The following is a 21,850-nucleotide window of genomic DNA, read 5'->3' as shown; positions in this document are numbered from 1 at the left end:
CATATCAGTGTTTAATTTAAATTTCCTCCAATAAATTCATGAAATGGAAGTAGAGGATTTTTGTTTTTTCATTATCCTTAACTGTTTTATACAGTCTTTTAGCTGAGTTCAGAGCTGATTAAAACAATAATGACAGAAGAAACCCATATGCAAAAACATCCAACTTCATGTTTTAGAGTGAATATTTAATTGTACATGAATATCAGTTCACAAACCGTATTTCTTTCATGTAACCATATAAAACTCCTCTAAAATTCCAACATTTTCAAACAGTAAACATTAGAAACAATTGGACAAAATTCTGCAATATTTCATATAAGCATATAAGAGACAGTCTTACTTTTAAGACTTGATGTTTCAAATGCAAAAAAGGGCATAAAAAAATCTAAATATGTTAGTGTAAAATAAAAATAAGTAAACACACACTATCATTAGCACCAAAAACATATTTCTGATCTTGTTATAAATGTGAATACTCCACAGGCTTCTTACACAAGTCTTACAGGACCATAAATGTCTTTTCAGGTATAACACATTCAACATAAAATATTGTGATCACTTATTAAAAAACTGAATGTTTTCTTCAGTTAAATGATATATTTTACAGCCTTATTTGTCCAAACTTATTCCCTCCGTTATATCAGCTATAACAGTACTTTGATGGAGAGTGTCTTTTTGTTTTCAGCATCAAACTTCGGAATCAAAGTACTATTTATATATAGAAAGGTGACATGATATTGCAGCTAATCAACAAATAAAAACTGAGGCATCAACTAAAACAAGAGCTAAAATGGATATTAGGAAACCTTTACCCTAAAACTGAAACCAAAACTTAAAACAAGATAAAAATGTTGATCAGATATTTACCATGAAAATGAAATAAAAATGAATGAAAAAAAAAACTTTTTTTTTTTTTAATCATGTTTATAATTGTCACTCAATCTCCATGGGGACAGGTTCCTCTTTCAGAGAGATAAAATTAAAGAACAACTTTAAACTCTCATCCATGTCCTCCAAACTGCTGGCATCTTTTTTAAATGCGCTGAGATTTCTGCTCTCGACCAGCTTCTTCACACCCTCCATAATGGTTTGGTGCTGAGTGTAACTGCAAGCAAGATATTCCTTCAACACATCCAACTTTTCTTTTTCCACCAGCTGGATAATGAGGAGTTCCATTATGTCAGACAAAGACTGGCCAAACTCTATCACACTCCGGTTTTCACCGTTTTTTCCAGGGTAGACATATCCACCAGTATGCATTGCAACAGCGTTGCAATCCACATCGAAAACAGGAGAGCCAGAGGAGCCAAAATAAAAACAGGATTCATAAGTCAGAGTGTTTTGTTCAACAGATCTTTTCACACCCTCAAAGAAAGCCGAAGTTATCCATTGAACGTGCGTCTGATTTTTACCGTAATGCCTCTCCACAACCATGTTGCGGTTTGGAAGGGGAACAATCAAACATGGATCTATTTTTTTCACACCGCCTTCAGGATGCCCAATGATGCAGATCCCTCCACGCTGGGGAAGGAAGCCAAAGTGTTTTAACAGACCAGCAGGTAATGTCTCATCAGCACTGAGCCTCAACAAAGCCCAGTCATGCCCGGACACATCAAGACAGTATTCGAAGCCAACAACATCTTCCACATCGAACCCTCCACCAGTCTGCTCAATACTTTCATATGAGAAATGAACAGAAACCTTCCCGACAAACCTTCCCTTTTTGTAAATATCATTAATAACATGAAAGTTGGTCAGGACATACCTGAAAAACAACAGGAAGCCACTTCCAACAGGCCTCCCATTAACCCTCACCTGACAAACAGAACTACTGAGATCCATCAGTTTCTTCATGGTTTTCACTTCCCTGCACATCTGATCGTTCTGACCGAACTCCACGCGGAGCAGATTCTGGATGCGAGAAAGCCTACGAGCTTGGGTTTTTAGGTTTTTCACACAATGAGTAAACTGCGAGGACAACAGGTCCTGTGTCTTTTTTGAACAAGGCATTTCCTGTAGTGTTTTCTCTGGTTCCACGTTACCATTAAGGTCTGGTTCATTTTTCTGCACGCTGCCATTTCCTGACTCAGACTGACTCTCAGTTTCATTTGCCACAACATAGGCATCATCAAGACTGCCTGGCTGACTGTCTGGTGGATTTGACTTATCAAGCAGTATAATCTGATAAGTTTCACCATCAAGGTCGTCAACTAGACTGGACAGTTCAGTTTTTACTTCTGTGCTTCTGTGAAAGAGCGCACAGTTCTTTTTAAAGATGGCCTTTTGGAAACGTCCATCTTTTCTGAGAGCTTGTTTTACTTTTTCACCTTTGTATGCAAAGACAGTTATTTCATGTTTGTCTTTTAGTGCTGGATTTTCCATGATTTTAACTATGTTTTTACCCCCCTTTGCCAACACATGAAATGTCACTAACTCACAAGATGTCTTTGTCCTACAGCCACGCTCTGGAGCTCTAGACGGTTTCTTTGGGTTGCCTACAGCTTTCACAAACTTCACAGTCAGACGCTCTTTGTTTTTCAGTAAAACGCATGGAAAGTGTGAACTTATAGCTTTTCCTTCTCTTATAATAACAAGCTCTTTATCTTTGAACTTCTTTGCAAGTTTTTTAAACTGTACACTTGTATTCAGTGAGCGCTCAACAGTTCCATCTTTATCACATGTTACAGTAATGAATCCCTGGTTAGACCATCGCCACTGAAAAGAATGGACACGATGCATCTTCTTTTCCTGGGGAAAGACGGACAATAAAGTTAATTTCAATTATTAAAATCCTGATAAAACATGTTCTAATAATGATCTTAAATGTGTATATGTATCAATCAATGGGCACACTTCCAGTTTGGAGAAGAAGCAAGGAGTGCTGATAGGTGAGCAGCTACTGAAAAAATTTAAGACCAGCCATTTTTTGCCATGAAAAAACAACTAAAGCCTCAGCAGTTTATACTGTTTGAGAAACTGTAAAGCGTAAGAATCTGTGATACAATATTTGTTTAGACTGCCATTTATTTGGTTTGAATAGTTTAAGATGTAAATAATTCCCTTTCTTGCCACTGTCTTGTACAGCTGCTACCTCAGCTCCAGTCAGGATATTCCTTCTCACTTTTTATGACTGCATGCTGATTACTGTCGGCCGCTGGCAAGTTAACAGTCAAATATTTAATATAAGCCTGCGTTTATATATGAAGGAAAAAAACTGACTATTCTTTAAGCACATACATATGAACTGCTATGACTAACATGTTTATTGAAATGTTGGAACGGCTTCTTTTAATTTGCAAGAAAAGCTATCAAATAAAATGTGACTAACCTGTGCAGCTGGTTGCAGTTTAGAAGGTGGGGCGTTTTCCTCATTTTCAACCATTTTGGGGTACTAGAGCAAAATGTAATTAAGAATTACAAACCTGCTCATTTCACAAAGGCACTATCCTAACAAGTTATACCTATATATTTTAAAAGGTGACTAATTAGGCTTTCCAGTATGTGTAATACAACACCAATTGGTTATTTCAAAAGGTGATAAACATTAGACCAAACACAAATTTCCTTCGTGTATATTACAAGTACAGGCTTCAGATTTAGTTTTTTTCTTTTATTTCCTGAAGAAATTTGGAAGTTTAAATTAAAATGATTTAGGTACCTTTAAACCGTCTGGGTGTGGTGCAACGTTTTTGTTGGCCAACTTGTTGCAGCTTCCTGGTGAATGTATTTAGGAATTAACTACAAGAAAATGAGAGTGTACAAGTTATTACATATTATTATTATTATATTGTTATTACATATGACTTGCACCACACACCCTTCACATCATAAGAGCAACAAGAATACACAGATCTCACAAATATAACCTAAAGTATGAAGATGGCTAATATCCATCAGACGTAGAACCAGTTACAAACTCCGCGAACTTTGTTCATGTCCTCGTGGCCCTGGTTTGGGAGTTCTTGCTGCGCATGATGCGGGAAGTTATTACTTCCGCATTTCTAAGGCTTAAGGGTTGAATAAGTAGTTTTAATGAGCAGCTCAACGAGGCGGTGGTAAAGTACGAAAATGTAAGCAACACATGAAGCATAAACACACACACATTAACCATTAACCAGCCTCTGCCAGGGAAGAAGTTTCTTGTCAAGCAGCTATGAACACACAAGTCGGGACACCTCGCGCACTAATTAAAGATGGGAACTTTCAGGGCTACAAATATGTCGCATGTGTGTTACAAAGGCGTAAAAGAGATAAAAAAGAACTCTTCTTTAAATCCCTTTAAATAACTTGTACGTCACGCCCCTTTACTTTTAATTCTTTTACACTTAACTGCAGCTGATGCAGATTTCGCCGATAAAAAACTATTTAAATCAGAATGAATTTAAACATATAATATCTGGAGAAAATTATCATTAACGAACACGAAGTCTATCCGAACTTACTACTATCGACGTGGCTCTCTGTCTCTCTCTCTCTTCTGGCAACTTCGCGCCCAATTTTGTTTTGAACTTCTTCTTTGGTTTTAGTTTCACTTGAGCTTTTTTACCAGGTGAACGCCACCTGCGCCGGAGTGGCGAATAGCATCCCAATTTTATCTAGTCTATCATTTAAAAGTCAACAAACCGGAGAGTTATAGAGCAGCTGTGAAACTAAAAGTATTTAAAATGTTTACATTAAACCACACTAAATAAATAAATAAATAAATAATAAGAGAGAGAAATTGTCCAGTTAGTTTGTTATGAGTTCGAATTTCTATTCAGATTTGTAAAGAAGTCCATTTAACTTAACATGTTTTTAAAGTTTCCATTTCAAAACATACCGCAAAGGGCTGCGCCAAAAATAAAATGACTGAGCCAAAAGTGACCGAATTAGGAACAGATGGACAGGTGGTGGTAAAAGAGAGGCAGGTGGTGAAAACTGAGCGGCCACGTTATCGAGTTCGAATTTTAATTAGCAAACCAGTAAGGACTGTTGCAATTCTGTATGTCTGTTGCATTCACAGACAGACAACCAGCCATCCTAGCGGCCATTCTAGCAGCCTTTTTTTTTTTTTTTTTCATTGTTTTATTGAGGTCTTAGAACATACAGATTAATTGGAAAATTAACAAACAATTAACAAAAAGAACAGGGAACAAAAAAAAAAAAAAAAAAAAAGACAACAAAAAGCAAGAACAAGAAACGCCAGGGGTTTTACATGAAAGTAATAAACAATGACAAGCAGTCCATTCTAGCAGCCTTCAACGGCCCCTTGCAGCCGCAGTGATGGACTGCTACGTAGCAGCAGAAGAAGCTGGGACGTCTCCGCTGACGCTTTTTAAAGCGACGCAGTAGTTTCAGTAAAGCCTTCCTCGTTGACATTGTTGGTTTCTATTGACCTCTTGACTAGACTGTCCAACCAAACAAACAGATATCTATCAAGTGATATGGCTAATATGGAGGTAAGGCTCAACTGAAAACACGACGATCACTGCTGGTGTTCAGTTGTTGTTATAGCAGTCAGCTGAAAGCTAACAAAACAAAACGACCTGTCAAACCCGACATTTTCTCCTTAGAGAGAACTCGCTATAGCTAACCTGATACTGGTTGAATGTTTGATATAGTTAAAGTTAATGTTTTCTTCCTCCTGTCCGTTTACAGGGGAGTAAACTTTGGGGAGGTCGTTTCGTGGGAGACACCGACCCTATCATGGAGAAGTTTAATGCATCCATCGCATATGACCAGAGGATGTGGGATGCAGACATCCGAGGGAGCAAGGCTTATGTTAAAGCTCTGGAAAAGGCAAAGCTGGTCAACACGGATGAAATGGAGCAAATCTTACAAGGGATGGGTCAGGTGAGGACACATACGTCTTAGTGAAAGTTCAGCAGGAACAGCATCACAAGTACAAACTGAAACATTAAAGCTATCTGACTTAGTGTCAAACTTGTGTGTTTATGCTCATTACTTTCCCCTCTTTGGTGTATTTTGTGGTTAATAAATGGCAGCTGAAAATATGCCATGGTGCAGGATTCCAGTATTCTGCTGAGTGTGTTGTGAACAATAGGATCATCATGTGACAGGTGTCAGCTGCCAGACAGCTTCAGTATTTAGCTTGTCCTCTCTTTCCTGATGTTTTGCCCTGTCATTGTAAGTGATATTACATAACCAATACACACAATTTTTTCTAGTTTTTGTAAAAATATAAAAGGTGGCAAAATTTTGCCCAGGATTAAAGAAAAAATACAATACAACAAAGTCTATCTACTAACAGAGTCCTAATTTTCTTCTGCAGATTTCTGAAGAGTGGTCTAAAGGTGTTTTTGTGATCAAACCTGGAGATGAAGACATTCATACAGCCAATGAGCGTAGGCTAAAGGTGACGTACAGTATAGCTTGTTTGTACTTTATTACAGTGGCCAACCATATGTGACTTTTGTGTTTGAGGCAGAATATTTTACCCTCTCAGTGATGACTCTTGCTGGTGAAACATAAACATATGCATCACTCTAATCCTTTTACTTAACCCATTAAGACCAGATGCAGAATATATGTAAACAAGATTGGTGTTTGTGTACCTCTCTCTTTCTACTCAGATGTGACCTGAGCAAGTTTTGTAAGGCGTAATTGTTCTCAAAATGCATAAGAAATAGTCTTTAAATACAACTCTGAATATTAAAGGCACCTTTCATAGTCTGAGGTAGTTCAAAGTGCTTCACAGATAAAGAAAAAAAACAGATAAAGGGATAAAATACATTTTATAAAAATAGAAAATAAAAGGAAAGCTATGCAGTACAGTAGGTGAACCAATCAAAAGGCACAGGAGTTTTCAGCTGAGATTTGAAGGTGGCTAGAGTTGGGGCACATTTAAGGTCATCTGTGTAATAGGGCAACTTCAGTAATTTACTGTGACAGGAGAATATAGATTAAACAAGAATGATAATAATATTTTCAGTCAGTTGTGTCCTATGAAATGCTGTCATGAGTCATATGTTTGCCGCCTGTTTTCTCAGGAACTGATCGGCGCTCCTGCAGGGAAGCTGCACACTGGCAGGAGCAGAAACGATCAGGTTTGTATGGACAAGATTAAACATGTTTTCATTGAAGATGTATTTTGAAACTGCTGTGTGCCTTGGTTGACCAGGTGGTTACTGACATGAGGCTGTGGCTGCGAGATGCCATCGCGACCCTGACGGATAATTCCCTACAGCTAATATCTACCATGGTTGAGCGAGCAGCTGTGTAAGAAATACACACACAGCCAAATGAAAATACAAATATGTATCTATGATGTCGCTCTATGAAAGTGGTTTTCTTGTGTCTTATGTTATGTCTGATTTAACAACAGGGAAATTGACGTTCTTTTTCCTGGTTACACCCACATGCAGAGGGCTCAACCAATCAGATGGAGCCACTGGATTTTAAGGTAATCCTCTGGAAATAAAAAGTAAAGGACATTCATATTTAATGTTAGACAGTTTGTTGTTCATGTAAGTCTTCTTCTTTTTTTCCCAGTCATGCTGTTGCTTTGAGCAGAGATGTGGACAGGCTTCTGGAGATCAAGAAACGAGTTAATATCTTACCGCTCGGCAGGTAAGCCTGTCTGACAGCGACTTTCATTTACAGACATGATAATAATAACAAGAATGAATGCTGTTGTTTTCAGTGGCGCCATCGCTGGGACCCCGTTTGATATTGACAGGGAGCTGCTGCGGAAAGGTAAGGCCCCTCATGGTGTAGTTGTCTTTCACCTGTGACTTGCTTAAGAAGTTCAGTGCATCCGGAAAGTCAGAGCCCAGATTTGAATCCAATTAAACATCTCTGGAGAGATCTGAAAATGGTGCACCGATGCTTCCCATCCAGCCTGATGGAGCTTGAGAGGTGAAACTGCCCAAAGATAGGTGTGCCAAGTAGAGCTGCAACTAATGACTATTCTGATGGTTGATTAGTTACCGACTATTAAAACGACTAGTTGACCAATCGGATTATGTATCTCATGATTATTATAAATGGATCTTATTTCACTTTCAGCTTTGAAATTTTGCATAAGGTTGTTAAGTAAGCCCTCTTTAAATGTTCGAGCATTGCGGACGTACTTCCGTGGTACACAAGGTCCGCTTTACATATCTCACATGTATTTAATGTGAAGTTATCCCAGACTTTTAACATTCTCCGCCGCCGTTTTCCTCCCTAGTCCACCACATTTTTCCGTTGGTGGACTTTATTGCGCATGTGCAACTCTCAGCAGAGATTAAAAAAAGAAGACGATGTCTCACTCTGTATTTTTTTTTTTTTTTGCCGGCAGTAGTCGACGGCTGAATTAGCTGTCGACTATTTTATTGTTGACTATTGTCGACAATGTCGACTAATCGTTGCAGCCATAGTGCCAAGCTTGTGTCATCATCTTCAAAAAGACTTGATGCCTTAACAAAGTATTGAGCAAAGTCTGTGAATACTTATGTACTTGTGATTTCTTAGTGTTTTATTTTTAATAAATTTGCAAAAAAAAAAAACTTCCTCACATTGTCATTACTGTGTGTAGAATTTTGAGGACAAAAATGAATTTATTCCATTTTTGGAATAAGGCTGTAACATAAAAACAGGAAAAAGTGAGGCGCTGTGAAAACTTTCTGAATGCACTTACATATTTTTACAATTTTAATTACACTATTTCTCCTTCTTATGATCTGTAGAGTTGGGATTTGATGGCATCAGTCTAAATAGTATGGATGCCACAGGCCAAAGAGACTTCGTTGGTATGTAAATCATACATGTCAGTCAGATGTCACATTTAAATGATTCCAAGTAATGCACCTTAAGTCTACCTTTTTTTTTTTTTTTTTTGCTTCTTTTATTAATTAATTTGTTTCCAGTGGAGTTCTTGTTCTGGGCTTCCTTGTGTTTGACCCACCTCAGTAAGATGGCAGAGGACCTCATGCTGTACAGCACCAAGGAGTTCTCGTTCATCACACTCTCTGATGCCTACAGGTCAGTTTGTGTTTTTATATTCTGACTGTGGATTAAACTAGTGCTAAACTCTAAATGTGAGACAAAGAAGTAAATTAATATGCTGATTCATGAAAACGTTATGGGGACTCTCAGATGAATCAGAGGCGCAGATTGTCTTGTAACAGCGGTACGCGTCATGATCTGTGATGTATGATCAATGTTTGTTTAACAATCGGTTCTCATAAACTGTTTTCATACAACCTGATCAAGTTATGGCTGTTACCCTTTCTTTGTGAAGTGATTTTTTGTTTTTAAGGTATAAAGATGGATATGAGCAGCATTAGTTTAGTGGCTTTGAGCTGGCAGCAGAGTCATAATGAGGCATGAGTGAAAGGGAGAGCTAGTATGCTAGAGGGCGGCACACTAGACATCAGCACCATCGTGTTGCACGGTTATGCATCTAGTTCTACATCGACAGCGTGCTAGTTGAAAGCTCGCAGTGGGATGACATTACACAGCCTCTGTTTTGGTTCAGTGAGAATAATTATGCAGCATGGTACGCGTCGATGTGATGCCATGTTGTGATTGACAAACTACAGCAGAATAAATGTGTGTAGTTTCTGTAGTTTTGTCAGATCCATGCTGGTAAACGGTGGTTTCACTACTCTGAAACTGCTGAACTTAAAGCTGAAAACTGCAGGGTGACATATTGCTTCTTACTGTTTAATTTAGTCTAAGTTCTAGTCTATGATTAAATCTTTATTTATTTATTAACATGTTTATTCAAATTGGAACAAATACATAAAATACTGCTTCATGAAATCATATAAAGTAAATGCTTTGTGTACATTGTATTAGCCCCTGTCTTTGGTTGTACTTCCAGAAGGAAAAGCAGACAATTAAAACAACATCGGACTAAAAATATATGATAAATGTTAAAAAATATATGATGAGAACAGTGTTTACAATAAAATTTGAGTGTGATCTAAAATTATTGCTGTCAGTGTTCACAGACATGTTTCAGTTTCAACCATTTCTTTGTGTGTGTGTGTTTAAAAACCCTGAATTCTGCCAGTTTCTTTAGTTCAGGTGGTAATGTGTTGCATAGTTTTATACCTCACACTGAAAAAGATGATTGACCAAAGTTTGTTCAACGTCCTGCTATCAGACAGTTTCCACTAACTGCACCTGTAGTTCCACATCCATGACTTTGTTTGAGATCATATTTTTGATGCAACACACTTAAAAATCAGTTTTATAAACAAGGAATTAACAAAAGAGGGTTATATTGTCATTGTAAACCTTGACGTAAGATCTGTTCTACAAAACTTTATGCTCTGTACTTTGTGTTGCCATCTGGTAGTCTCACCAGGTTAAGCATCAATGCTGGAAGTTCTGCTCTGAACTTTTTCATGTGCCCATCCTTCTTTTGTAACTGGTACGTATGTGTGTGTGTAGCACGGGCAGCAGTCTGATGCCCCAGAAGAAAAATGCTGACAGTCTGGAGCTGATCAGGAGTAAAGCAGGCCGTGTCTTCGGCAGAGTAAGACCTCGATTAAAAATTAACTTTCTTTTTTCTGTTTTTAATCATTTTTCCAAGTTTTAAAGCTCGGTAAATCCTTCAATACCACAATAACACTTTTTTTCTATGGTTGAAAATTAAAATTTCCAAGTATTAGTATAGTACTAAGTCAGTTTGTGTCTTCCTGTGTTTTATTTATTACACAGTTTTATGATAAATACACAGTTTGATCTTCATATTGTTTTGAGATGTAGAGCAAATCTCAGGGCTCTACAAGAACATCCCACATGTCCAGACTGATTTTATTAACTTTTTTAAGGTGTGATAGTATATGATATGAAGTCTTTAGTTTTTTTTTAACCATACATTTAAAAAAGGGGACTCTAAAAGATTAAAATTCTTGGTCATATTCTTTTTTTCTTCTTCCTTTGGCTAAGAGAAATTAATTTTCAGGTTGATTTGGAGGTATGAAATGTTCAAGACCTATCTTTCAGATTCCACCACAACCCGTAAAACCATTACAAATGTTTATGCAGAACTCAACCAGACAGGGAGATGGATAAAATCAATGTAAATCAAGGACAAAAAAGTTTTATCTAGATGTTTACTGAAGGCAGGGCAAATGCTGACCTGAGCAAGTTTTGTAGTAGTTATTTAATTTTGTTTTCAGTGTGCAGGGTTCATGATGACATTGAAAGGCCTTCCCAGCACCTATAACAAAGACTTGCAGGTATAAAACCGAATCTATGTGTCTTTTCACTTTATGAGAAGTTTTCAAGATAAGTTTAAACATCCCGCTGTTCATTCCTCTGCAGGAGGATAAGGAGGCCATGTTTGACTGCTACGATACAGTTCATGCTGTGCTGCAGGTGACGACTGGAGTCATGTCAACTCTAAAGGTCAGATATCTGATCCACTGCTCTCTGCTTTGAAAACTTAAATTGAAGAGAAACTCCGTTGCTGTTGTACCTTCATGTCTTTACCTTTTAATTGCACTGATACATGTTGTCTTGATTTAGCTTAATTAACATTACATTAACTGTTTGCAACACTTTAATAAATTGAGGTCGGTGTGCTTTATTTAACATCTTGAGATGATAAAGATAAGGAAACCAAGCTTTTGGGTTTGTTTTTATTTATTTATTTTAGTTACAGTGTAGCTCATGACAAAATGCCACAGTAACAATTCAGTTGTAGACATAAATTATTATTATTATTATTTTTAATTGAGCTTTTTCTGTGTTTTAGATCAACCAGAGCGTGATGGAAGCTGCTCTCAGTCCTGACATGTTGGCTACTGATCTGGCCTACTTTCTTGTGAGAAAAGGGGTGAGTAGAAGTTATTACAGAGACCATTATTTTATTAAAGATCTATATGGTTTCCGATATAAAAGAGTCAATTGTGATTTTATTTTCTTTTAACAAGCTATATCAGTATAGTTTCACATATTTTAGTGGGTCTAAATATGGCAATATTTACTGTGTACCAACTGTATCATTGTTTATTTTGTGTGAGCTTTCTGATTAGGAGCAGAGATGGCTTATATGGATTGGAAAATAGAGATGGAAGAAGGAGGCTAGAGTAAAATAGAAAATAAAGTGCCACAAAGGACACTAAATAATTGCTGATGTGAGGTATATCTAATCAGGACAAAAGTAAGTGTTGTGTGTTGCAGTGTAACTTTCATGGTCTGTGTTGCAGGTGCCATTCAGAGAGGCCCACGGTTTGTCTGGTAAAGCTGTGTTTACAGCTGAATCCAAAAACATCGCCCTGAATCAACTGACGGTTGAAGACCTCACCTCTGTCAGGTGGCTTCTGCGTATACGTTTACAATAGTGCAAACTGATTTATGCTTCTTTAAACAGGATTAATATTACTATCATTTACTCTCCCTTCACCTTTTACCTCTTATATGATTCACCTTTTCTCCTCTGTCTACGTCTTATTTAACTCCAGTCCTCTGTTTGGAAGCAACGTATCTTCAGTGTGGGACTACAGGAGCAGCGTGGAGCAGTATAGCGCCCCTGGAGGCACCGCTAAGAGCAGCATCGTTGAACAAGTGGAGCACCTGAGAAACTGGCTTAAGAAACAGGAACAGTGACCCCACCCACCAACCCATACACACACACACACACACACACACTCACACCAGATATCACCTCAAATATACTGAATCAGGTTTACTGCAACAATTTAGATGAATCTAAATCTGAGATCTAAGTGAGTTATTTATAAACTAAAAACCACACATTGCCTTTCAAACAATTTACTTTTTTTCACTGTAAATGCTCCAAACATGCCAGTTTGATGATATGTAATCTCAGGATGTTTTTGTTGATCATTTATAAGTCTTATTTGGCCGCTGGCTGGCAAAATGAACAGACATTAACGACTGCACAATCAAACTGTCGGACTGGTTTTCACTGTGGACCATTGGAGGAGACTTATCATCCTTATTTCCTAGTTTAATCTCACTTTTCAGATCAAAGTTACTGGCTTATCAACTGCTTTTTTTAATAATAACATACAGAAGTTATTTTTAATGAACAAGTGTATCCAAACCTTTTATTGGTACTGTATAAATGATCACTGTCCATTTTCATTGAGCTGATTTGATTCAATACCAAAGGATGCAGGTTAAAGATGCAGAGTCAAGTTAATTTCTGTAGATGGTTAAGGTTAAATTTGACTACATCTTTCAAAGTGTTAATTAATAATTAAAAAGGAAAAAAGCTTAAATATTGATGATTTAAATGTTTTAAGCCAAATAAGGACAATATTAGTGTATAATTAATTTCAAGGGTAAACTTAGAAAGATACAAATGAATGTACTGGTTTGCACTGTTCATTTATTGTTTATTATAAAGCTGGTGTCACATATTTCACCAATTTAATTTATTGATATGGATTACATTTGAAACAGTGCAATTAGAAATTAAACGACATGTCAAAATGAACAACGGAGAAGAAACTTGTTATGAACCAGGGGTAAAATATGTATTCACATCTAGAACTTATTTCACTTTCCCAGATATAAACAGAGGTACATTTAGAAAATGCCTTAATTATCTGACACTTCAGTTGTATGGCTTATATAAAACAATACAAGATGTTAAGGTGTAGTAGAATACCAGTTAATATTTAATATTTAACTTGTTAAATAAAAGAAAGGGAGGGGAAAAAAAACACAATATAAACACCTAAATTTATAGTTCAATTCATGAAACGTATGTTGAAATGAAAAGTTAGATCTATAGAAAAGCAGATTAAACCTAATTTAAAGCCTTAATGTGTGAATATAAAATTTAAAGAGCAAAGAATAAAAAGGAATTTTAACAAATGCATGCTGTTAGGAAATTAAATTCAGGTTGTTTGCTATTGTTTAGTTATTGAAAAATGATTAGTATATAATCAGCACAGCATAGATGTGTTTTCACAGCAAGCAGTACAATAAGACTAGGCAGAGCTCACAGGAAGCACATGTTGCAAAACTGATGAAGTATTTTGTTTACAGCACATTTAGAAGGTCAGATGAGGCCTTCCTATCTTTGATAACTGTTTTTTATTGCTGATATCTTTGGACAATATTAGTGTGTGAATGAAAAGTAGAATATAAATCAGTAATAAAGTATATACACTTACTTGTACATGATCTGGTGCGTTATATGCTGTTTTCAAGCATCATCTCAATGTGCAACCATCCAGAGATAATACTGGACAGTTTGGTGAATAAATTGAAAACAATAAAAGAAAATGCAGAGCAAATTTGTTTTGGACCAACGTGTTCTTACATGTGTGTAAACAGCTTAAGATCATGAGATGTCATGGCTGTCTATCTGGTGGAGCTTTGCTTCAGTCTGAATCAAAGCACTGGGCAGTACAAACACCACCATGTTCTCAGACGGGATGCTACTCTGGCCCAAAATGACATCTTCATGTCTGGTTATATGTCAGGGAAAACACGGGGAAAATGTCCATTCATCTTGAATAATGTGTAGCTTGAACACAAAACAGCAGCTATAGGCCCTCAATGGATAACAGTGGGAATCTTTACAATTTTTACAGAAGTATTACCTCTGATCCACAGAGGAAGGCTGGGTTATATTATATATGCGTCATAGCAATTTTTAATTTGTACTAAACCTGTAGCTGGCAAAGCAGCTGACTGAAAAAGACTGGAGGTGAAATTGGACCTAAAGATAAACTAATTCCCACTGTGATGCTTTGAAGGCTCTGTACAAGTGTGCCGATATTTCATCAGAGTTGCTTTGCCTTTGTTAGTCTAACCAGGTGTTTTCATGTGGTGGGTTAGTGTATCAGAGCCTTTGTCATGAGCACAACTGAGAAAATACATAACTGCAAATTGATCACACTCCTCTGAGCTGTACCAGACTTGGAGCAATACACAACCCTGCCATCCAGAGGCTGTGTGGGTCTGAAGATGTCTGTCATAGGCAGTCCTGTCCAAAATCGACACTGGTTGACTATTGTCTCCAGCTGTAGAGGATTAAAAAAAAGCATTACTGGCTGGGACGTTTAAGAGATTTTTATTTCATAAGGAAAATTAGCAAAGAAAGTATTATTTTTCCTATCAAAAGTACCATCACCAGTCTTCAGGACATTCAATGTGGAAATTACGACAAGAGACTTCAGAGACATTTTAGTGGCACAGATGTGTATGTCCAAGAAACACTTTTTTAAACATGTAGACTTAATGTTATGAATAATTTACATGTTTTCCAAGGCTTGTATATACAAACTCATTGTAAGAAGTTCAGAGCTTGCTCACCTGTCGACCACTGATGGACAGTGTCCTGTGAAACAAAGTCCATGCAACTGCCTGCTCACATCCGGGAGTTGTCATGGAGCCCACGTAGCGGTAGTAACTGTGAAGGTCCTTGGCAGCTGGGATAATGTCGCTAAGGCGAAAGTTTGGGATCACTGTGCTGCTGCCTTGACACAGCAAGGAAAATAAAAACCAGAGAATGCAAAGTGAGATTTAAAACTCAAGCATTGACACAACATAACACAACAACTTGTCTCTTTTTGGTAATTCTTTTTGCTAATTTTGTGCTTCATGTTTATTTACATCTGTTTATGTTGTTTATACTAGAAAAAAACCCATACCATTGTTTGGTACTTGGCCCAGAGCAGCTATTACTGCGTCCATATTGGGATTATTATCTGTTGTTTCCTGTAACGAGGACAGCATCAGCAATATGGCACCCTCTTTAATGTTAATTTTTCTTTTAATATGGAGATGAAGATGAAAACATCCAGGTGTATTACCTCGAACAGGAAGGCAAGCAGAGCTATACCTGCCGTGTCATGTTCTGCTTCTGCCATGGAGCCATACGGCTCCTTGATGTGGACGATGTGCAGCTGGATAGAGAGAAGTAGAATTAGTTAAAGTATACAGGAGTATACAAGAGTTTTTATTATGTAAAATGCACAAAACTGTGTTAAAACATTTACAGCACCATGATTGCATTTAGTCTTACATTAATAACAGAAGGACTCAATTTTTGGATTACTTTTTCTATGAAATATCCAAGTAAATACAAAAGATGCAAATCTGTTGGTAAAACATATTAATATTTACTTCTTTATCATCAGGTATTTGTTTTGTGTTTGCTGTTCTGTTGCAGTGCTGAGGCAGAAAAAAAAGTGTGAAAGAAATTTTGCTGCATCTGGTAATTACTCATATATATTCATATAATAATCACATGTATATTCAGTTTTCTTTATTAATTTAATATTGTTAATTCATTCACTTTTACGTTTTCATATTGTGTGTTCTCATTTTACAGAATACTGAAGTTACAGTTTTCATGAATTTCCCTGCAAAGGGATTAATAAAGTATTTTTCATTTCATTTCATTTTCATTGTGTGTGAGGTCAGACACTTTCTTCCCAGAGCTCTGATATGGCAGAGTTGAGACTGGTTTTTGCATCTGCTAGATAGCAATAGTTGTTTGGGATATCAGCTTGTTGTGGTATGGGGGCTTTGTCTGAAAACTGGAAGAAAGTGGCGCCACTCAGTCTTCTATTCCTCATTTATTATTTTGCTGTTTGACCTTCAGCTGGGGACCAGCTGAATAAAACAGTTTTTCTCTGATGAATCTCTCCCGACTTCATTCGAGTCAGGACGACCACTCTCATTACTTGCAAGTTTATTCAATACTTCTCCTTTAAATCAACCTTATATACTTTTACTCATTCCAGAGTCTTGGTAATTTTTTCTACAACAAAAGTCAAACTGATATATGACCAGTGGTGTTCAGTATTTAAGATGATAGTTTACAACAAAATCTTTACATATTTCTACTGGATCTGGATATATTTATATTAATACTTCTACCAAGTGAAGATTTGCATGTACACTACCGTTCAAAAGTTTGGGGTCACTTCCCTATTGAATCCCATGGCAAAGTGACCCCAAACTTTTGAACGGTAGTGTATACTGGAGCCACTGTGATTTTTTTTTTTTTTCTCCTCTACCGATTATTCCAATTCAGGATCATGAGAAAGCTGGAGCCTATTCCAAAAATTAGTAGGCGAGAGGCAGGATACACCTTGGACAGGTTGCCAGTCCATTGCAGGTCCAACCCAGTGAGACAACCACTCATGCTCGCTTCTAGGGAGAATTTAGAGATCAGTTAACCTAGCATGCCTGCTTTTGGATGGTGGAAGGAAGCCTAAGTACCCAGAGAGAACCCACGCATATACAAGGAGAACATTATAGACTCCACCCAGAAAAGCCACTGTTCGAACCTCCCCCTGAACCAGCGACCTACTTGCTGTGAGGATGCGGTGCTAACCACAACACCACCGTGCAGCCTGCCCCCTCTAACAGTGTAGATATAAAATCTAGTAAACTTAACAAATATCAGATATCTGACAGAAATTATATACTTTCACTGGTTAGCCTTGTGAAAGTAATAATTTTTTATTCCACAGTCACATGTTAGTCATTGGCTTCTGTACCTCCATGGGGAATCTCTCTCCATCGATGGTGTGCTCTGATCCTGGTCTCCCGTTCCCACCCCAGTGGAAGTGAAACTGGGCAGCTCTGTAATGACCCGGCAGAGCTCCTCCAGTCAGTCTAACTGACTGTGGCAAAACAAAGTGAGCTACAGAGAAGAGAGACTGTCAGTCTGAACAAATCCAATACTTTGCATGTTTTAAAGAACTGGTCTGGAGGGGAAGAAAACTGATAAAATATATTTTTCATTACCAGAATGTCCTTTGTTTTCCACTGTGATGTTGATTATGTCAGTGTGACCAATGAAGTTAAAAGGTGGCAGGGCGGTGTTGATGCGCACTTTGCTGGTGACAATGTTGATTGGTGACTGCCGTAAGCCTCCACAGCGGGGAAACTGAGTTGCCCAGTGGTTTGGGTCTAAAGAACACAAACACAACTATAGATTTTATGCCTCACAAGTAGTGCTGTCTTACAAAACCCTCTCGTATTTTAAAAAAAAATTTGCACTGCCAGTTTTGAAGTCATTACACTTCACTGTCGGATAACTGCTTCTGCTTGTACTGTTGTTCCTACTGTGAATAAACACCTGTATATTCAGATTTTGTGTTTGATTTAGAGGCATTTATTCTGCACTCTTTGACCTGCTATGACTTGAACTGTCCTTCACTGTGCATGGACAAAATTATCTGCCAATAAATCAACTTTAAAAAGACCTTTAGGGAAATTCCATAGTAAAACAGACAAATTCCAGAGACATTGCACTGGAAATGTTGAAACTCGCTCTTTGTCTCTTCTTAAGTGCTAAAAGCTAAAATGTTTAGGTTTAATTAATCTGTATTTGTAACTGGAATGGTGAGAGACTGCTGTCCATTAACTATGAGTTCTGAGTGGCAGATGAGGTTGCCGTGGTGACAGTAAGTTTAATATTTATGGGTTACATACATAAACTGGGTTAAAAGGCCAAAAGTTACTAAGTTTAATATTAATTTTCAGACGCTTTCCTGCTTTCCTTTATCTCTAAAAATTCCCAGCAGTCTTTCCACCTGGTCTTACCTTTGCAGGTTTCATCACAGTACTGGCTCTGGTAACACCACTGAGCTGGGGAAAAAAATAGCATTCAGTTCAGATCCACACTTAAAAACAGTGCTTTAACTGCAGCATGTTTATGCTCACAACTGTTTTTTATTGTGCTAAACAAGCAGACTTTCTAAAGTTAATAAATGAGTATTAATTGAGCTGACTTTCATGCTCCATTAGAGCTCTGCAGTGTTTTTCTCTGTCAGCAGCCTTACGAGCTGATCTGCTAATGTGGTTTTTTTTTTCTGCAGCTGAACTTTGAGAGGTCAAACACTAACAACTCTATTGTTTACTCTCAGTTGAGTATAATCCCTGAAAACATAAAATACTAAATTCTCACTGATGATAAATACATGGTGTATAACAGTAACAGGACAAGCTCATTGACCTTCTGCCTTAAAGCCTGAAACGTTAAACTGGCCATCAGCTTGGAAAAAAAAGACAACACACTCACATCATCGTTTCATTTTTGCTTAATTCCTGGCAGCCTATTGGATCATTACTTAAATATCACACTTTGCAGGTAAGCTAAGGTAACCAGAAATAGCTGTTTAACATGACACATGAATGGTCTGACCATTATATTTCTTAGTTCTCACTTTGTACACCCAGTCAGTTTCTAAACTTTTTAACCTTATTACAAACATTTAAGTTATTATTTAAATAACTAAAGTAGATTTATTATTTTTCTCTAATCTGCACAATGAGCCTACCCTGAAACTGTGAGGAGCCCCCACGAAGAGGCCTGCTTCACACAAAAACGTCTGATTTAGAAAGTTTACTGCCACATTTATTTATTGATTTTTTCTTGTGGCTGTACCACAGATGAAATCTTCCATCATTAGTCCTCAGATAAAAATGCTTTTTGTGTCAAATCTAGTCTTTTAAAAGTGAAACCCCAATTAAAAAAAAAATTGGGACTAAATGCACTAATAAGCACTTCTCATAAACCCATATTTGAGTCCTGATAGACTATAAACATATCAGATGTTAAAACTGAGACCCTGAGGCATCAATGCTGAAAATGCATTGAGGATTTAGAGCAAAGGAATTCAGAAATTTTGCACATTTAATTAACACAATGCTAATACTCCATCCATCCCAGTAGCATGACGTTGCAGGAGAAGAGTCCAGGTGCTGAGCTGGTCTGCCTGCAGTCCAGACCTCCCACCAATAGAAAACATTTGGAGCATCATGAAACAAAAAAGCTGTTGAGCAGCTAAAATCCTGCATCAGATCAGGATGAGACAACATTCCTCTCCTAAAACTCCAGCAACTGGTCTCCTTACTTCCCAGACAGTTGTTAAAAGAAGTAATGCTACACACTCTCAAACTCAAAATGAGTTAACATTGTCCATGCAAAGGTAAAAATCTGATATGTTGTTTATGTTTTATTGGGAGTAAAATATAGATTTATAAAATTAGCAATTTCTGACATTCTTTTTTTATTCATAATTTGCACAGTGTCACACGTTTTTGGGAATTTGGGTTGTAAAAAAATTCTCATTGCTTCACATAAGCATTGAAGTTGCAATTCACTGTCTGATTATCTCAGCAAGATGAAGGCGATGACGAACGAGCAAGGTGAATTAAGATGTTACTCTTGTTTTAAAAGTCTTCAGTGAGAAAAAGCTGTTATCCTTTTTATGCCATTTCTTCTTATGATGAGTTTATGGCTGATTTTGCTCTTTGTGTTGGGAAGGAGCAGTTATTACACTGATTGCATTCAGTGTAAAGTGGATATCCAACTCCTCCTCTTCCTCCACACCTCTGCGACAAACACCTCCCCCCCGTCAGGTGCTGATTAAGTCATTTAGTGTTTGCATATTGTGTTGCTGATGTGAATGAAACTCCGGTGTCTGACTCTGCGGTGGGAATGAAAGCTGCTGTAGAGAACCTTTTAGCTAATATAGAAACACAGATTAACTCGGCTGCGTCCCACAATGCTTTTCTTTTAACAGGGGACTGCAGTTCTCACCAGGTGAGAACAATACACAGGTGGGGGCTGGCTTTACTCCACCTGGCTCATACACCCGTGTTAGACTGAGGTGTAAGTAAAAAGACAATCCACTCATCAACCATCAGCTTCACTGTGTTTTCTTTTGATTCCTTTATTTTTCTTTTTAACCCTTTCTAACCATTTTACATGAAGAGTTTGTCTCATAAATCAGTGAATACAAACTATTTTAGTCTTTAAAGAGGTTTAGATTTTTAAAAACACAGCAACAGGTTCTCTAACAGATGATAAGTTAAACTCACAAGCCACAAAAAATGCTGTTCAGTTAACAGAGAAGTTGCTTCTTTTCTACAATGACTTTTATCATTGTGGTGTCTTTGCAGGTGAAACTGAAGAGCTGGTTTGCAGACTTTGTGACTCTTTTCTTGTGACAACCTATTGCATGATGGATTAATTGATTAAAGTTACCTGCAACTATCCAGATGAACAATTTTTAAGATGAAATATTAAAACTTTTTGTTGTTTGCAATTCCATCTTCTTGGATAGAAGAACTGACAGTTTTATATCTTCTTAAATTATGTTAATTTAATGTTTTTGCACTTTGTCATTACCTTGACTCATAATGATTTTTTTTCACATCTAAAAGTATTTTTTTTGTCTTTTATGTTGGACATTTTATCCACCAAAAAAAAAAAAAAGAGTACAGGAAATTAGCATAATGCAAATAATTTTCATTATATTTTGTTTGGTAACGTTTATCGGTTACATACATATACATATTTTGCTTACCATTTTTGTTTAAAAATTTAGTCAGAAAAACAAAATTATTGGAATAAATACAGAGTAAACAACCTTACACCCTGCAGTTTTACAGTAATTGTCCAGATACTGAAACATGTATGCATGGCTTACCTGTGCACTGAGAGAGAAGAGGAATCAGAGTCAGGAGGTAGAGAGAAAACCCCATGATCGGGACCAGAGCAAGGACGAAAGAAGCTCCTCATGTACTGTCTGTTGCCTTCACATGCCACTCAGCAGCATTTGAGAGCAGGGGGTGGTCATGAGTTTTACAAAAGGTGTGTGTGTGTATCAGTCAAATAACAAGGAAGAAGTAGCTTTGAACATTTGCCTGGTGTATGAAAGAGAAAAGACAGACACCTGGTGGTAAAATCAGACATTATGGTCAGCTGAGTGTCTGTAATCCAGTCTCCTCTTTCTCCAATAGTCAGAACCTTGCTATCTCATTAAATTTGTCACAAACATTTAAAAAGGTGTTATTTTCCCCACAACATTGTCATGCATTAGAAGGAACCCAGGTACCACTGAACCCACTGCCGAACCAGTCATGCTGGAGGATGTCGCAGGCAGCAGAATGTTTTCCA

At 37.3% G+C, this 21,850-nt stretch overlaps 3 protein-coding genes across 6 annotated transcripts; 1 reads left to right on the top strand and 2 right to left on the bottom strand.

Annotated features, from left to right (window-relative positions):
* Window positions 1-152: 152 nt before the first annotated feature.
* On the bottom strand, window positions 153-4,502 carry LOC121653865 (serine protease FAM111A-like). 4 transcript variants are annotated; one of them, XM_042007599.1, is made up of 6 exons: window positions 4,109-4,177; window positions 3,858-4,001; window positions 3,659-3,738; window positions 3,329-3,391; window positions 904-2,748; window positions 153-671 (listed from the first exon to the last, which is right to left on the bottom strand). In XM_042007599.1, the coding sequence occupies exons 4-5, from the start codon at window positions 3,380-3,382 to the stop codon at window positions 934-936; spliced, it is 1,869 nt and encodes a 622-aa protein (XP_041863533.1). In that variant the 5' UTR covers window positions 3,383-3,391; window positions 3,659-3,738; window positions 3,858-4,001; window positions 4,109-4,177; the 3' UTR covers window positions 153-671; window positions 904-933. The 4 variants fall into 4 exon arrangements, with proteins under 4 accessions (XP_041863533.1, XP_041863529.1, XP_041863531.1 ...); XM_042007595.1 differs by having other exon boundaries at window positions 154-2,748; XM_042007597.1 differs by lacking the exons at window positions 3,858-4,001; window positions 4,109-4,177 and adding an exon at window positions 4,443-4,502 and having other exon boundaries at window positions 154-2,748.
* Window positions 4,503-5,230: 728 nt separating this feature from the next.
* asl (argininosuccinate lyase) lies at window positions 5,231-14,095 on the top strand. Its single transcript, XM_042008362.1, has 16 exons — window positions 5,231-5,438; window positions 5,638-5,832; window positions 6,272-6,355; window positions 6,990-7,046; window positions 7,121-7,218; window positions 7,325-7,402; window positions 7,492-7,569; window positions 7,643-7,695; window positions 8,670-8,732; window positions 8,850-8,964; window positions 10,384-10,468; window positions 11,118-11,177; window positions 11,263-11,346; window positions 11,696-11,776; window positions 12,150-12,256; window positions 12,405-14,095. Exons 1-16 carry the CDS (start codon window positions 5,424-5,426, stop codon window positions 12,547-12,549), a joined length of 1,398 nt encoding a protein of 465 aa, XP_041864296.1. The 5' UTR covers window positions 5,231-5,423; the 3' UTR covers window positions 12,550-14,095.
* A 90-nt stretch (window positions 14,096-14,185) lies between these two features.
* On the bottom strand, window positions 14,186-21,467 carry ca4c (carbonic anhydrase IV c). Its single transcript, XM_042008363.1, has 8 exons — window positions 21,381-21,467; window positions 18,487-18,531; window positions 17,686-17,850; window positions 17,436-17,581; window positions 15,738-15,830; window positions 15,576-15,642; window positions 15,238-15,401; window positions 14,186-14,945 (listed from the first exon to the last, which is right to left on the bottom strand). The coding sequence occupies exons 1-8, from the start codon at window positions 21,433-21,435 to the stop codon at window positions 14,757-14,759; spliced, it is 924 nt and encodes a 307-aa protein (XP_041864297.1). The 5' UTR covers window positions 21,436-21,467; the 3' UTR covers window positions 14,186-14,756.
* Between the last annotated feature and the right edge of the window lie 383 nt (window positions 21,468-21,850).

The sequence above is a fragment of the Melanotaenia boesemani genome, chromosome 15 (assembly GCF_017639745.1).
Source record: "Melanotaenia boesemani isolate fMelBoe1 chromosome 15, fMelBoe1.pri, whole genome shotgun sequence".
Taxonomy (NCBI): domain Eukaryota; kingdom Metazoa; phylum Chordata; class Actinopteri; order Atheriniformes; family Melanotaeniidae; genus Melanotaenia; species Melanotaenia boesemani.
Note: the sequence above shows the minus strand (reverse complement) of the source record. Positions and strands in the feature narration are given on the sequence as shown.

Excerpts from the sequence above, each read along its gene's own strand:
- LOC121653865 (XM_042007597.1), bottom strand. The coding sequence starts at position 3,382 with ATGGTTGAAAATGAGGAAAACGCCCCACCTTCTAAACTGCAACCAGCT. Across the intron at positions 2,749-3,328 it reads AACTGCAACCAGCTGCACAG|GAAAAGAAGATGCATCGTGT; the intron begins GTTAGTCACATT and ends GTCTTTCCCCAG.
- ca4c (XM_042008363.1), bottom strand. The coding sequence starts at position 21,435 with ATGGGGTTTTCTCTCTACCTCCTGACTCTGATTCCTCTTCTCTCTCAG. Across the intron at positions 17,851-18,486 it reads CTGTGATGAAACCTGCAAAG|ACCCAAACCACTGGGCAACT; the intron begins GTAAGACCAGGT and ends TGTGTTCTTTAG. Across the intron at positions 15,643-15,737 it reads TGCTTGCCTTCCTGTTCGAG|GAAACAACAGATAATAATCC; the intron begins GTAATACACCTG and ends TCCTCGTTACAG.
- asl (XM_042008362.1), top strand. Across the intron at positions 6,356-6,989 it reads CCAATGAGCGTAGGCTAAAG|GAACTGATCGGCGCTCCTGC; the intron begins GTGACGTACAGT and ends CTGTTTTCTCAG. Across the intron at positions 10,469-11,117 it reads CAGGCCGTGTCTTCGGCAGA|TGTGCAGGGTTCATGATGAC; the intron begins GTAAGACCTCGA and ends TTTTGTTTTCAG.